Genomic DNA, 21394 nt, shown 5'->3' with positions numbered 1-21394 from the left:
AGATGTACTCACAAGAAAACTGGACGTCGCGCACTCGAAGCCACCCGTCGAAGAGAAACAAGGAATGCGGCGAGTATATCTCGGGCTTCAAACACAGAAGACAGAGCTTTGTGGGAGCCCAGCTTTATGTCGATTAAAATAGTCGAGCAATTGAGAGTAGGTAGATGTCGCTGAGCATCTGCAGAGGCTGAGAAGCTCTTCTAAACAATTCAACCGGCACCCCGGAACATCCATAGTCCGATCCACACCTATCATTTGCTATTCAACATGGTTTAATTGCCAAACTCTTCATCTATACACCTTTTCTCAATTGAGGTCAATTGAATTCATGTGCAGCAATGCCTGCCTTCCAATCTAAAACATTCCGGCGGGCAACCACAGAGTCATCATCACTCGGTGAACGCATTGGTGCATTGTACCGGGCGCGACTGGCACGTCACCCGTTTATTCTTTTCGGGCTTCCATTTATTACTGTGATTGTAGCAGGGTCTTTTGCACTGACACCTGCTGCCGCCCTCCGTTATGAGCGATATGACCGTAAGGTCAAGCAGTTAAGCAAGGAGGAGGCATTTGATCTTGGTCTGAAAGGCCCTGATGGAGAAGACGCTGGGATCAAACGCAATCCAAGGCGAAGGATTGTAGGTGATGAGAAGGAAGAATACTACGTATGCATCTCTATATTTGACTCACCTGAATCCCATAGACTGCATGCTGACTGCATCTTTAGAGACTCATGGCCAAAGACCTCGATCAGTGGGAGCAGAAGCGAGTAGAGCGATTCAAGGGCGAACCTGACGGAAGACTATGAAGCCATAAGCTTGAGTACCGGTGCTGCCGTTTTCTCTAGCGCGACTAAAACACGACGCACCATGATCTCACCCTGGCGCATGAGCTCATTGCATGACAGTGTAATGTGGCGAATAAAGAGCCACGGCTCCAATCTGAACTGCCTCTGCAGCTGGCACACACCGAGATGGAGTCTAGCCCTGGAAACCCCTTTCCATGCTCATCTGTGTGCAGGTCTCAATGCCGTCAAGATCATGCTCCCTTTCCTCTCGAGATTGTTTCGTCTTCTGATCATATTGACGTGCAACTTGCATAAGTGGAGCGACCACCACAGGTGAGATCACTATTAAATCGAGCCTACAAAAATCAATGCAAATCCTGTACACTGTACATTGCCCGACACCGGTGCTTACTCAGCCTGATATAGCCCCGGCTAGAGCGCTTCAGATGATCGCCGTGGAGAGACGTTGACATGTGTGTATATATTCAGAAGTCTTCTATCCTATATATGTACAAGTATATTCCTACATTCTATCAATTCTATCTAAAGTCCCAACTCTCTATATATTTTTATATCTCTTAGATCTTGGTCACGCCACGACGTCAGAACCGAGAACCCGTGATCCCCACACAACAACGTCATACCTTTCTTCTCGAAGCCCCAAATTTCTTCTTTTCGCCCATTTCCCCCCGGCTCCAGGGCTGGTTTTTATTATTCAGCAATGACACGGGTTCTCTGATATCAGACCTGTTCATCCCCCACCTTGACCTTCTTCTGGCTGGACCTGGGCTATCGTTTCTTATTGCCCCTCTTTGCGACTGCTCCCTTCTGTCATCTTTATGAGCATTTTTACTGCAACCCTGGGCCACGAAAACACCGACATCTTAGTTTTAATTCTGTGAACCATTGGATCTGTGCATACTCGGACTCCTTGAGATTGTATCTTGAGATCTGGAGTTGTGGAAGCCGGCTTCTTGGCCATGACAGGCCCAGGACGCTCGTCATCCTCGCCTTGGGTGCAGACTACCCAGGGCGGTCATCGTGATGGCGTTACGCAGTCCTTGCGCCCTAGCATGTCACCCAGCACCTCAGAACGACCGAGTCCCAACTACTTCGGCATGGCGGTGCCAACCTCCAACACACAGACGTCTAATCCAGGACTGTCCCCGCAAAAGAGCTGGGGTGCGTCACCGCACGCACAGTCTCTCCCGAGTCCCAAATTGCCAGTTTATCCCAAGGAGTCTGTATCAACGGGACTGGTGAATATGTTGAAGACTGAGCCTGAGGCCAACCGAAGACGTCGTGAATCAACCTTCCATGATACCCCCTTCAATGGTGATCCCCACGGCAGACCGTCCTGGTCCAAGTCATCAACTTCACATCCAAGCGGAAATGGGATAGGAGCTGGCGCAAGTCCAGTACTCCCACAAGGTATGGTCCCTCTATTTGATTATCGATGGCAATCTCGTTACGCTGCTGTTTATCTTAGATATAATTGATCCCATACTGACTGTATTTTCCAGGTGCCCCTCTCACTGCATTCCCCTGGGTCTCACCCGAACGCTGTGCCGATCTTCTTGGATCATCACAATCGAATGTCATGTTATTTGACGTTCGCCCATTTGCCCACTTCAGACAAGCCAATATCCAAGGATCACTGAATTTATGCATCCCAACCACTCTACTCAAACGTCGCTCATTTGACACCCAAAAACTAGAAGGCACTTTCACAGATGACAGTGATAAACAAAAATTTGCTCGATGGAGAAACTGCAACGTGATCATTGTATACGACTCTGCCGCTGCCGATTCGAAAGATGCAGCGCCTCTCTTGAACGTCCTCAATAAATTCCAGGCAGAAGATTGGAAAGGAGATGGTTTAGTCCTACAAAATGGATTTCAGGGTTTCTCGACTATGTATCCGCATTTGATTCAGCGGCCACAAACAAACACGACAGGGCCATCTCCCAAACGCCGTGCGCCGATGAGCATTGATCTGCAGTCTGTTGCTCCTGTCGTTGGTGGGTGTGCCCTGCCAGAATCATCCTCCGCTATCAACCCCTTTTTCTCTAATATTCGTCAAAATATGGATCTTCTCGGCGGAGTTGGACAGGTTCCCTTGAAACAGCCCGACAGCCTTACCGATGAAAAAAGACAGTCGCTTCCTCCCTGGTTGCGGGACGCTTCAGACACAAAGGACCAAGGGCACATCGTCTCCAACAGATTTTTGGATCTTGAAAAAACTGAACTCGAGCGCATGAAGCAAGCCCTGACCTACGAAGGTTCTGCGGCAGAGGTCACTGGTGGATCCAAGAAATATCGCGTTGCTGGGATTGAGAAAGGCACAAAGAACCGTTACAACGACATTTATCCATTCGATCATTCCCGCGTCCGACTTGAGGGGATCCCATCTGGGGCCTGTGACTATGTCAACGCAAATCACATCCAAGCGGAATTTAGTAATCGGAGATACATTGCCACGCAGGCTCCTGTCCCTGACACATTTTGTGTAAGTATCGCGGTTCTCAGTTCTCATTATCAAGTTACTCACATCATATAGGACTTCTGGCGCGTGGTTTGGGAACAGGATGTCAGACTACTTGTTTCTCTCACGGCTGAAATCGAGCGAGGACAGGTGAAATGCGACCGATATTGGGAATCTGGAAATTATGGGCCGTTCGAGGTCAAAGCATATTCGGAGAAACACATTCACATTGAATCTAAAGGCCAGCCAATCAATTCAACGATCCGCAGCCCTAATGCATCCGCCGAAAAGCCCAATGGCACAAACGAAAACCCCGTCATCGTTGTACGACATTTTAGTGTCTCTCACACAGCATTCCCCTTCCAACCACTTCGGGATATCACCCAGCTACAGTACCCTTATTGGCCCGATTTTGGAACCACGTCTCAACCTACCCATCTTCTCAATCTGATCGAGCAATGCAACAAGGTTATTCGTGCCACAAGCAACACTGGGTTTAGCAGCCAGCAACCGGAGCCGAAGGGTCAGCGGCCAATCCTCGTTCATTGCAGCGCGGGCTGTGGACGCACAGGAACATTTTGCACCGTCGATAGTGTGCTGGATATGTTGAAACGGCAACTTTCGCAGGCCAAAAATGGCGAAGCCTTGGACCAAAACCCTACCACTTCCTCGGATTGGATTCGAGACCACAGCACCGACCTAATTGCAAAGACCGTGGAGGACTTCCGGAGGCAAAGGCCAAGCATGGTGCAGAATCTGAGTCAATATGCGCTCTGCTATGAAAGCGTGCTTGAATGGCTCGTTTCGCAGATGGACCATGACAAATCATAAGATCTTGCATCTCCCCTTTTTACTTTTTCTACAAGCTATGATGATGAAACTGGGATACCCTATTCTGCCTTGCATGCTCAGAGCCATGGCTTATACATGATTTCTTTTACAATGCCATGCAACTTGCGATGATTGTCTTGCCGCATTTTCTGGTGTCCGGGTGATTCGTGGGATTTTAGGATCAGAAAAAAAAAAAAAGAATCAGATTCATTTTGTATTTCCCATCGAATATCAGCATACATTCAATAAACGACTATTTGTTTAAACAGTGGAAACCCCTTTTACTTGCCCGAGGACATCTGCAATTAGGAGTTCGACATTCTCGTTCATAACATGCCTTTTGATAGGACAAGGGGCTGTCTTGGGATTATTAGATGCTTCGGTCAATACTTGTTAAACAGGCAAAGCATTCCTGACACACAGGGCCGGGAATGTAGATCAGGTCCATTGCATCGGGTTTGATATCCGAACTGCTTATTCTCCCACACGCATGTGCTATGGAAGCCAAGCTGCGTCAAGTAGATAGGCTTTCAATATTGTACTACACCTGTCTAGCATACATCATCTGCTCTATTAGCACAGCGTTCACTGCTAAATGTTAAAAGTCCGCTCAATTTGAAAACTACAAATATCCCGTTGTATCAGCCACCACAACATATCAGAAGCTCTCAGAGACTGGTCCAAGTCCCTGTGTGTCGACACGTCGCAGACCTTGACCACTGGGGCTAACATTCAAATACATCAGCCCACGGTCAGTAATCGCAACCAGCTCGTCTTCTTTTTCGGCGAATTTCAAGTCGGAGCAGACGGCGTCTAATTGGATAACAACAGGCCGTAGCTTAATAGCACCTGAGTCAGACACCCAGGATGGTGCATAATAGCCGGTGGTGTTTCCTTCAATCACTTCCTTTGGCTCCAATGCCCAGATACGGAGTGTTTTCCAATTGGCAACGGCAATTCGAGTTCCGAGGGGTGAAGCAGCCACGCAAGAGCCTTGCGAGGTAGTCAACTCTTCAAATTCCTCAAGCTGCGCCATGATCTCCCACTGATCAAAACGCCTTCCGCGGGCAAGGTTGAAGACATGGTCGCAACGCTGGGCTCGAGGGTAAGCTTCAGATTTCAAAAGACAGGCCACTGTCCATTGTTCGACCCGATGAGTAGCAATCCCGAAGGCAAGATATTGCCAATGACAGCTTGCTCCCGGCAAACGGTCATCAAATTGGTGGGTAGCAAAGAACGGAATGTCAATAGAGAATTGCAGTGAAAGCAAATCTGAATATGGCACGAGACATTCATTCTCATTTGGCGGTTTTGTCGGTCTCAGATGTTGAGGAGAAAGTTGTTGGAAGGATCCGTAAAGAGTTTGAGCCCTGTAGTGGTAGAGTAACTGGCGCTCTCGATCGTTAAAAGCCAACCTCACCGCGGGCCCTCTGCCCTTAAATGAATCACAATTCGAGTCATGTCCATATGAGCTCGCAAGAGTGTTGCATGCATAAGAGGCATATCGAATTTTGCTTGGCTTTGGTTTGGCGTTTTGATTGACATCCACTGCTTCCAGACGTTCCTTGATGGCTTCTTCGTCACTTTCATCCTCCTCATTTCCATCGTCAAGCCAGGTGTAAAGTTCAACCTCGTGGTCATGGGGATTTGCGATCTGCTGCCAGGAGATTGCGAATCTATCAGGGGTAGCAGATAGAGCAAGAGGCCTGTAGTCATGACGGTGGGGGAAGGCACACATGCGAACAAGCGGGGAATCCAATTCATAGTGGGCCATGAAGATGTTTCCGTCAGGATGAGACTGCAGAGCATGCTTGACAAAGGGATGGTTGGGCTCGAGTTCTTGGTCCAGAAATGGCTTGAATCGATGCAGCACATAGAGTCCATTATCGTGATCGACCGCGGTGCGAAGAACTTCGATATTTCCAATGTATTTTCCCGGATATTTCAGTTCCAGCTCATGAATTAGAAACTCATCGAAGGTATGAACCAGATGAACGGTACTGCTGCCTTTGAAGACAAGCAACGCCTCTCCGAAGACAGGACCGTCCAATGTTGATGCTCGCGTATCAAGCACATGCTGGAATTTATAGAGTGTGCAATCTGCATGGAATTCAGCGCCATATAGTTGCGCCACAGATCGCTTCATCAAGATGCAAAATAGCTCTATTGTCCGGAGTTGCAGATGCTCGAAGTCATGCCCCGGGGTCTCGTGCAGATGGTGCAGGATAACATCTCTGCTACCCGTTGCAATTCTGAAAAGCTTGCGACTCGTAAACGCAGCTTGGAAATAGGCAGGAGTTTCGCAATGGCGGAGTATGAGTTGAACCAACTCAACTGGGAGACGAAGCATGATGAGGTGGAGCCTGAATGCGGTCGGAGAAGGCACGGGCTTTTGTGGACTTTGCCGGCTTTTCAAGCAAAGATGAGCATTGCAAAAGTTCTGTGGACGTGAAAGATTAATTGAATTGCTCTAGAGCCTGGTTTGCTAGGCTTTAGCGCTGGTGTCTGTAAGTATCCATGGCCAAACGCCTTTTCGACACTTTGTTTGGTGTTTATACTACGTTTGATAAAGGGAATCAAACACAACAGGGTTCATAAGCTCACAAGGCTATGAATTATTGGACAAGCTCTTTACATCCCCCAAGTGAGTGTGTCATTTCATAGATTATTTCTGTCCTCACTTGGTCTCTGTTTTTTCCACCACTTTTTCACCTCTTTTTCACCACTTTGTGGCCTATTCTCAAGCGCCTCAGATAAGCCATGGAAATCAGAGAAACATGGAGCTGTGGAAGGACTGATGGCCACTGTTGTATTCCAACTGGTCGGTATATTCAATATCACTGACCTAACTCTAGCCATTGTGGTCGACTTTCCACATAAGTATCCCCACATGCAGCGTCGACACACCGGGCAAGGTTTCCAAAATAGAAGCTCTTGCCAGTGAGTCCAGGACCATAATGAGCATATTTTCCAGAGTTGGTCATAATTGCACTCTTGGAACGGGGGATGGTTGGGTCGGTGATCATACACCAGCAGGTATCCGTGACGAATTGAACCCCAAACTCCTCCAGTTCATCAAGCAATCCGGCCGTGCAAGCTGAATTGTAAGTCAATCTGCCGCACGTCACCACAATTGCCACATTCTTGTTCTTTTTCCGGCCTCGGCAAAGACTGTGGAGTGTTTGAATTTCGTCGAGCGAGAAGTGAGGGTTTCCCAGGGACACCAGGTCAACTGGTTGGTTTTTTGACGCACTATTCAGTTCATCCCAGCACCCGATCAGATCACTCAGATGTACACTGACGGAGCGTAAGTCAGAACCTTTGGCAACCACAGCCCCAAGATCTACTGCTTCAGGAGTGACACCAAGAATGTGAAACATCGGGGCACTTGATACAGTCGCAAAGGCCGCCCCCAAGGCCTTCATATCATCCTTGGATGGGGCCAGCAATTTGATACCTACTATCACAGGAATTTCACTCGGTGCTAAAGCTCCCACATGGTATCCGAGAAGAGGATAGAATGAATCGTCAATTTTAGCGTTCTCAATGCCCTCAACATTTATGATGAGTGATGCCATTCGGTTGATATGCACGTGTGGTCCTCCTTTCGGGGCCCGGCCGGTCAGGGCAATACAGATATCGAGGAAATCAGGATATTTCATGGTTCTCGCTCCTAGCACACTGTTTGCATAGACGACGGCGTTGGACTCGGCCCAAGCAACTTGATCCCCAAACTTTGGAGCGCTGTCAAGTTGATATGGAGCACATGTAAAGGTTGAACGTGCCCCCATATCGGTATAGGCATTGGCTAGCTTACCAGCTGCTGCCGCGAATTCTTGGTTGGCCCCTTGAACTTGAAGCCGATTCATGTCGATCGATATGGAATTCAAAGAGGTTGGAACCCGCACCTTGCCTCCTCGATTCCGCAATTTTTCTGCAAAAAGAAGACAGCCTGGTCCAGTGTAGACGCATCCATCGACATGGACTTGGGTGATGTCCATCAACTCACTCACTCCTAGCATGCCTGCCATTCGTAAAACAACGTTCATTGCTGCGCGGGAAGCATCACCGAACTCGCCATTCAATAGAGCTCTGTCAATATCCGAGAGCTCTACATTATCCGATGCTTTGGTCAGACTTTGGACTTCATTGAGCCATGTCTTGGGGCCGACCGAGACTTGGCTGTTGCTGATATGAATATCAGAGCCATTGAATTGTAGGATTTCGCGAAAATCCTTCGGATCCAGCATCACAACGGGGATGGTCTTTCCAAATATCTCTTCGGCGACAATAACTCCAAGAACCAGAATGTCTTCTTGTCGTTCAAATATCATAGCTTTCGGTCCTTTGTCTATGAGAAGCAGCTCCAACATGACCGAGCTACCGGTGCAAGAGCCGCGACCACCAGGAATCGCAAGTATGTTGCCTTGAAGGTATTGGCCGCTCAATGGATGGTGGCGATCAATGATCTCGCTGGTCTTGGGGCTTACGCCCCCCCAGAAGCTCAACTCCAGGTCGCTTGCTATGAGCTTTCCTGATGCATCGCCCTTGATATGTGCGGTACCTTCGAAGACTCGCTCACTCAATTTGATTGTCATTTGTATTAGTCCTTGGCTGTGAGCTTTGATGTCTTATCAGGAAAAGTTGTAGATGAGATGCGGGATTGGCTTATGGTATTGGCAATTGAATTTATATAATGAGGAGAGTCGGATCTGTCACCCGACGTTTATATCAATCCCGATCTCATCGGCCAAGGTAGCCGGGATCCACGTAATAAAAGCTGGATAAAAGTAACCGGATGATCAGGGCTAGCGTCAACTGGCCGGTTCATCGCACCTCCGAATTTCTTGTCACTCTCAAGTTGATCACTAGCCAAAGATTTCCTATTTAAGCCCTTACTCAAAAGAAAGGCCCCGATAAGACTAAAACTCGAATTAAGTCTCCTGCTCAAGTATCAGAAATCGCTGTTGAGGGCGGTTGAAGTTCTCTTGGATATCGAAAAATATAGGCGCTGCATACCCAGCATGGCAAAGTGCAATAATAAACACAACCTCAGATAACTGTCAACGATCAATCAGGAGCTCGGTGGTATCAGTTCGGAGCAGCGCACGACTTTAGGACCTTGTCTACTCATAGGCGGGTGGTTTCATATGCGTCGTAATAGCTGCCGTGACCAGCGATAGAGTAACCAAAGTGTACAGATTGATTCATATATTATTTCTACCACCCAAGGACTGTATAAAATGCCAAAGCAACCGATCATGACTGTCCTTCGCCGCCACCAGACATGGTGAGGAAGAAGAGGATGGGCAGAAGCCACCAGTACCTAGATACCCAGCAATTAGCATTTTAGGCGACGGCGTCACAATCTAATTCCCAACTCACCTTTGCAAAAGAGATTTCTCCTCAGGCTCCTCGGCGTTTCCGCCATCAGGGTTAACAACCACTGGCCGGTTCAAGTGCGGTTGCGCTCCAAGCTCATTCGCTACAAGATCAACCTGAGCACTATTGGATGAGCCCTGGATAGCAGATGGAGCACCTAGGGAGACATGGTAGACCTCGTTGGCGGGACCAAGGTGCAGGCGAATTGTTGGTTGCCCATTGCCGGTTAAAGAGGACGCCGACACAAGACTGCCAACCCATTGCTTGTTGTTTGTAGGCGCTGAAGTGTAGAGACCGACGCGTACTAGACCATCGTCTTGGTTCTTTGGAGGAGTATACGAGAGCACGTCGGATTTCATCGAGGCCGAGTCGTAGGTGACACGCGCGAGGATGGAGGGCTGCGCAGACCCCACGGGCCAGTAGAGAATATCAGTCACGGGAGAGGAGGCATTGACGGAAACCAGGAGCGACAGAGCGCTAAGGATCATTTGTAGGAACCGCATGGCGAATGGGGGGTGAGTTGTTGACGGAGAGAGATGTTCGAGAAAGATAGGCGGTCCGAGCTCCACCTTGCAGTTATACCTGCGAGTACATACGTGTACGTTGGCCTCGTTTAACTTACCTGTACAAGTAGTTACTTATTGGCTGTGTGCATATTGTGCTTTGACTTCTAGGGTTTCATTGCCATGATTTCCACGAGTTACATGGCAGGGATACTCAACTTACAATATCCGAGCTGTATGGTACATCAGAGTACATCCCACAGCGCAGGCCGTGGCGGGGCACACATGTACCTCCAGGTATCCCTCAAGTACCCCCGAAGGTACCGGTCAGCAGGGCTCCGTCACCCCACAGAATGTGAGGCAAATCGAGGTCATGTTCAATCCCCCTCGCCTCTTTCTCTTTTTTTTTATATATATTGAGCTCAATTCGAAGCTCCAAAGAAGGTACTTTGGCCTCAGACTGACCCAGCTCCGTGATTTCCAGAGCTTTAACCCGTGGTTAGAACAATACGAGCTTAGTTCCCTACGAAGTACAGCGGACAAAATGGCCTCGCTGCCCTACCGCCGAGCATCCGTTCAAGCTTCCCGGAAAGCTTCCACCGACCCCAGGGAGGAGCTGGATGTCCATCTCGATCACTATATCGGCATTGATGTCGGAACTGGCAGTGCTCGTGCCTGTATCATCGATGCCAAGGGTGATATTGTGGGATTGGCCTCTGAAAACATTGGCCTTTGGCAGCCAGAGCATGGTTACTATGTAGGAAACCTTTCCAATTGGCACGCAATGAAGTGCAGAAGCTGACCTGCTGTCTAGGAACAATCTACCTCTGATATTTGGCGTTGCATCTGTATTGCCGTCCAGCGTGCTGTGAGCCAGCATAATATCAACCCTGACACTGTACGGGGTATCGGATTCGACGCAACATGCTCCTTGTCCGTGTTCGCCAATGATACAGATGAGCCAATCTCAGTCACTGGTCCGAACTTCGACTCGGACCGCAATGTGATCTTGTGGTTGGATCACCGTCCCGTCGAGGAAGCGGCCAAGATCAACGCCACTAACCATAACCTTTTGCGTTATGTTGGAGGCAAAATGTCCATTGAGATGGAGATCCCGAAGGTCCTTTGGCTGAAGAACCACATGCCAGCTGAGCTCTTCGAAAGATGCAAGTTTTATGATCTAGGTGATGCACTCACACACATCGCTACCGGCAACGAGAAGCGAAGCTTCTGCAGCGTTGTTTGCAAGCAGGGTTATGTTCCTGTTGGCGTCGATGGGAGCGTCAAGGGTTGGCAAGAAGACTTCCTGAACGATATTGGATTGGGCGACTTGGCCAAGGACGATTTCAAACGCATGGGCGGAGTTGACGGGGTGGTGAGCCTTCCCTAATTGATAAGTAACTAATTACTGACCTCGCCTTGAACAGAATGGTGATTACCTGAGTGCTGGTGAGTTGGTCGGCACTCTGTGTGACAAAGCTGCCGCCGAATTAGGCCTGCCAGCTGGCATTGCCATTGGCAGCGGTGTGATCGATGCTTATGCCGGCTGGATTGGTACCGTTGGATCGAAGGTCGATCTAGGATCAGGCCAATCCATCGCAGAGGCCCCCAAGCTCGATAGATCCGAGGCCTTCTCACGGCTCGCAGCTGTGGCAGGAACCTCGACCTGTCATCTTGCTATGTCGCCGGATCCCGTCTTCGTAGACGGTGTCTGGGGTCCATACCGGGATACCATTCTTCCCGGATACTGGATGGCTGAAGGTGGACAATCAGCCACAGGCGAGTTGCTCAAGCATGTCATCGAAACCCACCCGGCCTTCCAACAAGCCCACTCAATCGCCGAGTCATACCATGCCAACATCTACGAATATTTGAACGAGCATCTGAAAGAGATGGCCCACGACCAAGGTGCTCCTTGCGTCTCCTACCTAGGACGCCATTTCTTCTTCTACGGTGACTTATGGGGCAACCGTTCACCCATCGCCGATCCAAACATGACGGGGTCGATCTTCGGCCTGACCAGCGATAAATCAGTAGACGGGCTTGCAATTTACTACTACGCCACTCTCGAGTTCATCGCGCTGCAAACCAAGCAGATTGTCGAGACAATGAACAAGGCAGGCCATCGTATCACTTCAGTGTTCATGTCAGGCTCTCAGTGCCAGAACGACATCCTGGTCAACCTTGTTGCATCAGCTTGTGAAATGCCCGTGCTGATTCCTCGCTACATTCACGCTGCGGTGTGCCATGGTGCTGCCATGCTGGGTGCGAAGGCCGCCAGCGCTGATTCTCAGGGTAAGACTGAAGATCTGTGGGATATCATGAACCGGATGAGCAAGCCTGGAAAGAAAGTGTTGCCGACGGGGGATGCAAATGAAAAAGCTTTGCTCCGGGTTAAGTATGAGGTCTTCTTGGATCAGTGCTTCAAGCAGCAGAAATACCGTGGAATGGTCGACGAAGCTGTGGGCGCGTGGAAGTCCACCTAATGTTATATGACGAGCAAGACGAATTTTCTTTCATTGAAATACCAAAAAAAAAGCGAGTGATAATGTGCTGGGATTTCGAATGTCATCAGTCATTACCGCAGGATCGAATTGTTGGATAAAACCCTCAGGTACAATTTTTTCAAAATAGTGATGAGTAATGCATGTAAACGTGATATCTAAGGCAGTGAGTGGCCTGATCAATTCAGATCACATCTAAGATAGCCCCAGGGCCATCTTAGAAACGCATGACAGAACAAGATAATGTCAAAATCGCTATGCTAAATTGAATCGAGAAAAGCCTCGACAGTTTTTCTCATCAAGAAGCCACCGTCAGTATGTGCGCTAATTAGTAGGCCTCCCCGCCTCTTGTTCGGCCAATAGTGTAGAACTTCTCGGCGCTGCTTGTGCCGCCCAGAGCGAGAGTATCGAACCGGTCCACACCCATGCTGTCCATGTTGACGTAGCCTGACATGTAGAAGCCAAGAACAACGACAAAGTAGGTGAGGACGAGAATGGAGCCCTTGAAGTAGTTACTCTTGCCTTCACCGTAGACATATGACAACAGGAACACACACAGAATAACGGTGATCATATCCCATTGAGGGAAGATCAGACTGGTGAAACAAGGTCAGTCAAGGAAGACGGAAGCAGGAACAGGGAAGATGTCTTACTTGAACGAGTGGCTGACAAGCTCAGATGGATCCAGCGTGCGTCCGTAGAACGCACTGAAAAGAACCACAGCGGGCACCTGTAACAGACAGACCTGCAGTGCATAGGCCGAACCGATTTCCATAGACAATGCGATATTGCCATTCATGGCAAAGGAGATGGCGTTCTGTTCTCAAGTCAGTTAATGATTACAAGTTTCATCAAGACAAATCAACATACCAAAAACTCTGTGGTGTTGGGGACCAATGCGAAAAGAGTAATACCGAGGAACTTCTCGTCAATGTCCACGCTCTCCAAGACAACATCGACCGTATTGACGAGAATCTCAGCGATGACTGCATAGAGGAATGTTGCTCCGAGAAGGATAATAGAACTCTTGGCCTTGCTCCAGTTGGGTGCATCATGTCCTCCACCAGCCTGGGCGGCCTCGACATTCAAACCAATATCCTCGAGCTCTTCTCCAGGGGTTCGTGGTTGTTCTGCTGCTGGACGGCTAGCCTGTCGGTTGACAGAACTTTGAGCAGGGGGCTTGCGGCTTCGGGTTGCATCTCGCGCAGCAACTGCCGCAGCTGTCGCTGCCACTTCGGTGACTTGACGTACAAGGCGTTCGTTTTCTTCTTTGGACAGACCACCGACAGCATTTGGGCCACTGTTGTCGTCGCCGCTAGACCGCGGTGGTACCAAGTGCGGAATATTGTTTCTGGATTCAGTCCTTGCTTCACCGTCCGCCAGCTCCCAGTTTCCTGTGCCGTTGTCCTCGAACCCATAATGCCTCAAGGATTGGCCTAGAATTCGCTTGTACAACTGGGATTCACGGATTGAGTCCTTGCTTCCGGAAACTGCACCGGATGCCTCGGGCTGACCACTTGGGAATAGTAGGTGCCTTGGCTCATAAAAGGATGACTCTTGGGTTGCTTGAGCATTCTTCTTCTCTTCCATTTCAGTAGCCCAGATAAGAGCGGCATGGGTTCTGAGAGTGAACCATAGACCGATGATGTACGATAGAAATAGGAATACAGCGGCGAACCACGCATATGGTTGCACAGCCTTTTGGAAGAACTGGTCATTAATGGCCGCCGTCTGAGAGAAATAACAGCGGCGACAATCCCGACTCTCCGAATCAATGGAGCTGACGCACGAGTGGCAATTCAGTTCGTGCTATGCAACTGTCAGTTTTAGTCTCGTTTGAAGAAAGGAAATCGAAACTCACACTGCCATAAACCTGATAAAAGAGAGTGGGCCCGAACGCAGCAATCACCGCAAACAACAGCATTGTCGAGGTGACACCCGCTGATTTCACATTGAACCGTTGAGTCTTGCGCTTGATAGCACCAAAGCACATGGACAATCCAGGGAGGAACAAAATGCCAGCAAAAATACTGCCGATAATGCTTCCCTCCACAAGCTGGGCTTTACCCTCGGTCAAAGCAACACAATACAGATACACTTCTACAACAGTGGAGAAGAAAGCGTTGATGGCAGCACCTAGACCCATCGAAGACTGGGCAGAGATCGAAGCAACGGCTTGCCCAATGAAGTAGGCTAGAGGGATAATGGAAAGCAGAGCCAGAGTAAAAATCAACCCTGGATGCGTGATCCAGCTCTGCAGGCCCAAAAACTTCCCAAGCAGGAAATAGTCGACAATCACGAAGACGACCACGCCAAGCAGATTGATTAGGAAGATGTTCGTTCCATCAACAGTATACTTCCAGTACCTGGTTCCTGCTGCTCGGTAGGTGCAAAGCAGGATCGAAGACGAGGAGGTTGTGCTCAGTCTAGCATAGGTGGTATCGGAATGGAAGGACAGCGCCAAAGGATGCCTGCGTAGATGGCTCACTAGAGTGAGCGTGACGCGCCCCATGGGAATCCAGAAAACCAGTAGCCAGCATGTGAGGGACACCAGAAGCATCAGTGGCCCGACGAGGAAATAGAAGAACACGAAAAACACGACCCGACCCAAGGTCCATTCGCCACGCCCAAAAAGGCGGCGTTTGGAGTGGGCCAACTGAGATTCATCTTGTTGTCCACGCTGTGGTCGTCCCAGCAGACTGTCCTGCTCACCGGCCGAATCAACGCTGTTCCTGCGTCTGCCGACGAGCGATCGATCCCTGCGAGGCCCGAAGAACAGACGCCCATGTTCCAGATCACCATTCTGCCATTGCTCATATTCACTGATACTGCGTCCTTCGCCCTCGTCTTCTTCGGCATAATGCTCGTTGGTCTCTAAAAGGACAAATGACCCAAAGGGGTAGAGCAGATATCGTGAAAGACCCGCAAATACCCTTCCATAAGCCATGGCACTCGACGAGTAGGCAAAGAAAAAGCATGCGACCGCGGCAAGCAAAGAAATTAGGGCAAGCCACCATCCAAAGAACAAAGACCATAACAGGTTGGTCAAAAATAGCATGGGGCTGACACGGCCACCTGGTGAAGAATGAATATCTCCCTCGGCGGTCTTCTCTACAGAACGACTCTTTTTATACAAGGCAGGCTTCCAAATCCTGATACCGAATGGGTGAGTTTCGTTGATGGCCTGCTGACGATCTTTGAGGGTGAAGCTCTCTGCATCACTGGCAACGTCTTCGTCGTCTTCCAGTGTGTCTGTGTCCTCACCCTCATCACTTTCCATACCACTATTTTCATCAGCCTGGTTGAATGAAGGGATTTCGTCGTCGACCTCCAACCCTGGTTCAGGCAACGCGCCGTCATCAGGATTGTTACTCTCCGACTCCCCTCTTGCAAGGGGACTGGGTCGGGCACTGGGACGTCGCCTGAGGGTCGAGCTTTGTGTTCGCAATGGTCGTATTCTAGGGGACGTTTGTGTGTTGGGGCCCTTCATGGCCATGTATTGCTGGACCTCGGTGACATCATCGTCCGTCGAGAATTCCTGCCCCTTGTGGGGGATTTGACGCTTGGAAGACATGCGGCGCGAGACTGATGGTTTGCGAGGCCTTTCGGGGTCGGCAGACGATTGGTTTGTAATTACGCGACTCATAGTTTCTTCTTGGCCGTCATCGAAACGCGCCTCTAGATTTGGCGGTTCAAGTGAAGATGAGTCGAGTGTACCTGCAAATCTGGATCAGTACAGGTCATGGCCGCAGGTTACACCAAGTCAAACGCACCGTATGTTCTCCGGCTAGGTGCAGATGGTCTCATTGGAGGCGCCCCGGAGGTAGGGTTCTCACTTCCTGTCGATGCAGATATCGTTGCAGATGGTCGCGTTGACTCGGAAGAGTCATTCTTCCCTTTATCTGCCATGGCCAAGCAACTTGGCAGAACCACAGGCAGCAAACAAAGACAAACTCAAGACACCAAAGTTGCGTTGTCAAAATCAAGAGGGAAAAAACGACTAAGCACTTGGAATCACCAGTGACATCGTTCAAGTAGATCTAATTGAAACACAAAACTTGAGATGAAAGTTCCATTAGCTGAGATTCATACAGGGTCAGGGCCAGATAGGATAGAGCCCGAGAGAAATAAGAAGAGGAGAATGGTTCTTTGACCGTTGCCTTATTGCACTTTCGCAAGCAAATGACCCGATCATCAGGCAGCTCCGCGCCCAATCAGACTGACAGCTGACTCAGCTGATGGTGAGCTCTCAACCGTGGGTCGTGGTGGCTATTTGTCTGGTTTGTCTGGTTGGTGTAGTTTGCATCTTGATGCCTGAATTTCGAGGAGTGTTGTGTCTTAGTCAGCCGCGGCGAACAGGCGCAGCTTCACGGACAGCTGGACTGCTCAGCTCTCCAAACCCCAGCTTCAACTTCTTCGTCCCCGAACCGAGCCATACCTTCCTGACGCATCCTCGATATACTATCTTCTGGGTAGATAACCAAAGGTCTTTTCCTTTGCTGCATTCGCTCTGTGGAAGACGGACAAGCCCTTGAGTCTCCACAGCGTCATCAACCCGCTCGCCATCATGGCTTTGGATAACTACTATCGCAATAAGATCGAGGGCATGAAGCTCGAGATCATTCAAGGCCAAGCTGTTCTACGACGATTAGAAGCCCAGCGCAATGACTACAACTCCAGAGTGCGTCTACTGCGTGAGGAGCTTGGGTTGCTGCAGCAGCCCGGCTCGTACGTTGGCGAAGTGGTTAAGGTGATGAGCACCAAGAAGGTTCTGGTGAAGGTACACCCAGAGGGCAAATACGGTAGGTTTTGGCGCTATTGTCATTTCTAAATAGCCTTGTACTAACGCTATGGTCTACTTGCAGTGGTGGATATCTCCGACGGTGTGGATATTAGCAAGCTCACCGTGGGCAAGCGAGTCGCCCTTCTGTCTGATTCCTACAAGCTGGAGAAGATGCTGCCATCTTCGGTCGATCCCCTGGTGTCACTCATGATGGTTGAGAAGGTCCCCGACAGTACTTACGACATGATTGGTGGTCTGGATCAACAGATCAAGGAAATCAAGGAAGTGATCGAGCTGGGTCTCAAGCACCCCGAGTTGTTCGAGTCATTGGGTATTGCACAGCCGAAGGGTGTTCTGCTTTACGGTCCACCAGGAACCGGAAAGACCCTACTCGCTCGAGCAGTCGCTCACCACACCGACTGTCGATTCATCCGAGTCAGTGGTTCAGAACTGGTGCAGAAGTACATTGGTGAAGGTAGCCGAATGGTTCGTGAGCTGTTCGTCATGGCACGAGAGCATGCCCCTAGTATCATCTTCATGGATGAGATCGACAGCATCGGTTCAAGTCGGATAGACTCAGCAGGAGGTGGTGATTCTGAAGTTCAGCGTACCATGCTGGAATTGTTGAACCAGTTGGACGGATTCGAGCCAACAAAGAACATTAAGATTATCATGGCCACCAACCGACTGGACATTCTCGATCCGGCCCTGCTTCGGCCTGGGCGTATCGACCGGAAGATCGAGTTCCCCCCACCATCGTCAGTACCCCATCCCTTGCAGCCCGTTCTGATGCTAATTATATTCTTTCCTGTAGGGTCGAAGCTCGTGCCGACATTCTGCGGATTCACTCCCGCTCAATGAACCTGACCCGTGGTATCAACTTGACTAAGATTGCGGAGAAGATGAACGGGTGTTCTGGAGCCGAGCTCAAGGGTGTCTGCACCGAAGCAGGCATGTATGCACTGCGTGAGCGTCGGGTGCATGTCACACAAGAGGACTTTGATCTGGCCACCGCCAAGATTCTCAACAAGCACGACGACAAGGAGGTTGCGGTGTCGAAGCTATGGAAGTAGAGAAGCCTCGCAGCGGGGTGGATCTGATCGACGACATTGTATCACTAGTTCTAATCCTACCCTGATCATTCTCGCCCCAACCCTCAATGCATTGTGTGACGACGTGTCTCAATCCCATTCGGGTGTACGGAGTAAGAGGTGTAACTAGTGCCCTTGGCAGCATGCTCGCCTAGAAACGACTATCTTTAGGCAGGCCAATATTGGGACCTATGATGTCCCGGGCCCTAAAATTGGCACTAGGATAATTGCTTTTTTCTTGTGGGAAAGGAGGAAGGGATAAAGCAATCTGCCTCGGCTGGACTTGGCAGTCCTATTAGCCTATGTTCAATGGGATATACAGTAGCTCAGCCTCGATAGAAGACTTGGCAATCATGTTGCGGACCGTGTAGATCCTCAGGGAGACAGGGACCAGTATTCGCTTGGCGCGGAAATCGCAGTCCGCGAGGATCGCTATTGTCTTGGCAGACTCCTTTTTATGTCAAGGGAGGAATGAGAATACAGTATTGAGAATGTGTGGTACCCGTGGACTGTATGTGAATGTATACTGCACTTACTAAGAGGTCTGTTTGAGTGTACAATGTATTTTGCTCTATACAAGGCTAACTACCTGGACCCTTTCGATCTATAAGGCTATGATATCGGGTAATATAACCCTGTTACTCCGTACAACTTGCCACTGACGCGGCCATGCGCGTGACCAGTGGATCATTTCCCAACGTCTAGTACCTGAACCCCTTGTCCCGAGTACCGGATCCACTGAGGGTCACCCCATACTTAAACTAGGTATCTGGGACTTGATCAGATGTCCACTTTCTGGCATCCCCCTAAATGCCAATCCTCTCCCTTACAGGCCAAGATGGCAATCTTTGAATTAGACATTAAAGTTGGGTTCGAGAAGGGTTTAGTTAATTCCACTAGGTCCATACAGGCGTAGTAGACAGGCCTATAGAATCACGGACCTGCTGCATTTGGCCTTTCCGCTGACCGACAGTCCTTGTTGGGTAAAGAGTTGACAGGGAGGATTTACTCATATCTCCCCGGATCTCGTCTTCCGTTCTCCACGTTATACTTCTGAATCTGACTCTTAATTACCCGACTTCCCCATTTATCCTTCCCCACCTCTTCTTATACCTTTCTCCTGGGAGTATATAATTTATACCGGACTATGTCCGATCTTTGGTCTTCTATAGCCCTTGCCATTGACCCCAAAAGAACCCAAGCCATGCCTGCTGTCCTCCAATCTACTATCAATCTCTTGGAGAGTGAGCTGGTCAAAGCCAGAGCTGCTCTCCAGGAAATCCAACCCAATGCCTCTCCATTTGGCTTCCTAGGTGAGGAGATCGCTGTCGGTGCCATGGCCGCCTACAGGCAGAACCTCATTGGCCGTGCTCCCGATTTCTATGGCTCCCGTCGATTGACTCTAAAGGAGCTGGGATTGGAGCCTGTGGTGCACGAGCTACCAGTTGACCGGGTACCGGTGAAATCGATACCTGCACCTCGATCAACCTCGCTGGAGGATCTGCTAGGCAACAATTTGATTCTTGACCAGATGGCCCCTTATCTGTCAGTATCATCTTTGATGGCATTGGACTCAACGTCCCGCCGCCTGCATACAGTTATCACACAGACTCCATATGTCTTCCGTCATCTCGATCTATCCAACTGCCGGGGTGCCGAGCTTGCTACCACTACATCTGAGGAGAATGAGTCCCAGACTGAGGATGAGATCTATGCGGCTCCATTGAAGCGCATCTTCAGCAGTCTCGAGCGCAGAGGCATCCTACGGGATGTGCGCACCCTCATCTTAGATGGTCTGTCAGTGCCCGCAGATCTCGTGGCTGACATCCTCTTGACCGGCCGCTTTAACGTGAATATCCTGTCCATTCGCGAGTGCCGGCATCTGAATGAGCGCAAGCTCATGCAGGTTATTCAACATGCCGTTCGACCTACACGTCCTGCAGATTCGCCACGAGTCAAGGGCATCTATCACTTCTCGCCGATATATACAGCTCCGCAACCAGTTGCACGTCCCCGATACCGTGATTGGTGGGGATCCCGTGTAGGAACACGAAGCCCCAGCCAAACTCGCTCAGAGCCTGATCAGGAAGCTTCGAAGCCTGCAGTAGAGCAGCAACAAAATGAGTGGTATAGCCCAACAGGGAAGCTCTTCAAGCATAGCCTTGAGGATGGCTGGGCCCAAGTGCTCCAAAAGTGCGAGGGTATCATCGCTTTCGATGCCGCCCTCTGTCGCGGCCCGAGACACGATGCCAATCTATTCACTGGTGAGAACTCGCCAGTGGAGGTCCCGTTGCTCGGACCTGCAGTGGCCACCGTAGCTCTCGGGCCCCGCGGTTGTGACGGGTGCCACAGTTCCCCCGAGGGCCCAGCTATCTGGGGTCAAGCCCCAGATGTTCAATTCCCGATGCTCAGTCCTCCACCGCTGCACGCTTCGAATGTTGCTGCGGCGAAGCGCCCTGAGTTAATTCCAGGTGAACATCCAGTTCTCATTGCTCGGTGCGCCGACTGTCTCACTAACCGCTGGTGCCATCGGTGCAACAAGTGGTTCTGTGGTAACTGTCTGCCACATCCACAACGTGTGCGAGTAAGCCTGTCTCCACACCAGACAGCCCTTCGCTCGGACCAACATGACAGCGAGCTGCAAGAGCGAGGTGTGAGCAAGGATTGCTGGGAGTGTGGCCCAACCGTAAGTTAACTCCATCTGATAGACCTTTGGCTTTTCTGACCACCACAGTGTGCTTCTTGCAAACTAGATTGCCAATACACCTGCCAAGGTTGTCAAGGCGATTATTGTATTCAGCACAATGAAGGATGCTCGTCCACACTGGTAAGTGTCGAACCCTAATTCCATAGTTCCAACTAACCTGCCTACAGTGTGACTGGTGTAATACCAGTTCTCGCCACCGAATGCGAGGTGACTTTTATTAAGCAGATATATCCCATTTGCCAATTTTTAATATGATTTAATTACTTAATAATCCAATGGGATGTAGAAACGCAGAGTTAGACGTGGAACAGTCGAAGTATA

At 49.9% G+C, this 21394-nt stretch overlaps 9 protein-coding genes across 9 annotated transcripts; 5 read left to right on the top strand and 4 right to left on the bottom strand.

The window, feature by feature from the left end:
• Positions 1-338: 338 nt before the first annotated feature.
• Positions 339-808, top strand: N7508_009989 (cytochrome c oxidase assembly protein COX16; the record flags this gene model as incomplete). Its single annotated transcript, XM_058468049.1, has 2 exons — positions 339-665; positions 728-808. The coding sequence occupies 2 exons, from the start codon at positions 339-341 to the stop codon at positions 806-808; spliced, it is 408 nt and encodes a 135-aa protein (XP_058315895.1).
• Positions 809-1767: 959 nt separating this feature from the next.
• On the top strand, positions 1768-4103 carry ptpA (uncharacterized protein; the record flags this gene model as incomplete). Its single annotated transcript, XM_058468048.1, has 3 exons — positions 1768-2218; positions 2311-3296; positions 3348-4103. The coding sequence occupies 3 exons, from the start codon at positions 1768-1770 to the stop codon at positions 4101-4103; spliced, it is 2193 nt and encodes a 730-aa protein (XP_058315894.1).
• A 658-nt stretch (positions 4104-4761) lies between these two features.
• Positions 4762-6453, bottom strand: N7508_009987 (F-box domain protein; the record flags this gene model as incomplete). Its single annotated transcript, XM_058468047.1, has 1 exon — positions 4762-6453. One exon carries the CDS (start codon positions 6451-6453, stop codon positions 4762-4764), a length of 1692 nt encoding a protein of 563 aa, XP_058315893.1.
• A 487-nt stretch (positions 6454-6940) lies between these two features.
• On the bottom strand, positions 6941-8701 carry N7508_009986 (uncharacterized protein; the record flags this gene model as incomplete). The annotated part of the gene is made up of 1 exon (XM_058468046.1): positions 6941-8701. One exon carries the CDS (start codon positions 8699-8701, stop codon positions 6941-6943), a length of 1761 nt encoding a protein of 586 aa, XP_058315892.1.
• A 661-nt stretch (positions 8702-9362) lies between these two features.
• N7508_009985 (uncharacterized protein) lies at positions 9363-9988 on the bottom strand (the record flags this gene model as incomplete). Its single annotated transcript, XM_058468045.1, has 2 exons — positions 9363-9429; positions 9489-9988. 2 exons carry the CDS (start codon positions 9986-9988, stop codon positions 9363-9365), a joined length of 567 nt encoding a protein of 188 aa, XP_058315891.1.
• A 544-nt stretch (positions 9989-10532) lies between these two features.
• On the top strand, positions 10533-12474 carry N7508_009984 (FGGY-family carbohydrate kinase; the record flags this gene model as incomplete). Its single annotated transcript, XM_058468044.1, has 3 exons — positions 10533-10745; positions 10803-11363; positions 11416-12474. The coding sequence occupies 3 exons, from the start codon at positions 10533-10535 to the stop codon at positions 12472-12474; spliced, it is 1833 nt and encodes a 610-aa protein (XP_058315890.1).
• A 346-nt stretch (positions 12475-12820) lies between these two features.
• Positions 12821-16401, bottom strand: N7508_009983 (calcium/hydrogen antiporter; the record flags this gene model as incomplete). The annotated part of the gene is made up of 5 exons (XM_058468043.1): positions 12821-13088; positions 13146-13309; positions 13363-14301; positions 14354-16209; positions 16266-16401. The coding sequence occupies 5 exons, from the start codon at positions 16399-16401 to the stop codon at positions 12821-12823; spliced, it is 3363 nt and encodes a 1120-aa protein (XP_058315889.1).
• Positions 16402-17059: 658 nt separating this feature from the next.
• N7508_009982 (proteasome regulatory particle base subunit RPT6) lies at positions 17060-18348 on the top strand (the record flags this gene model as incomplete). The annotated part of the gene is made up of 3 exons (XM_058468042.1): positions 17060-17294; positions 17358-18033; positions 18090-18348. 3 exons carry the CDS (start codon positions 17060-17062, stop codon positions 18346-18348), a joined length of 1170 nt encoding a protein of 389 aa, XP_058315888.1.
• A 1222-nt stretch (positions 18349-19570) lies between these two features.
• Positions 19571-21328, top strand: N7508_009981 (uncharacterized protein; the record flags this gene model as incomplete). Its single annotated transcript, XM_058468041.1, has 3 exons — positions 19571-21052; positions 21120-21193; positions 21241-21328. 3 exons carry the CDS (start codon positions 19571-19573, stop codon positions 21326-21328), a joined length of 1644 nt encoding a protein of 547 aa, XP_058315887.1.
• Positions 21329-21394: the final 66 nt, after the last annotated feature.

Source organism: Penicillium antarcticum (genome assembly GCF_028974205.1).
Source record: "Penicillium antarcticum strain IBT 31339 chromosome Unknown utg000009l_segment0_segment0, whole genome shotgun sequence".
Lineage (NCBI taxonomy): Eukaryota > Fungi > Ascomycota > Eurotiomycetes > Eurotiales > Aspergillaceae > Penicillium > Penicillium antarcticum.
This window is presented reverse-complemented; position numbering and strand designations above follow the sequence as displayed.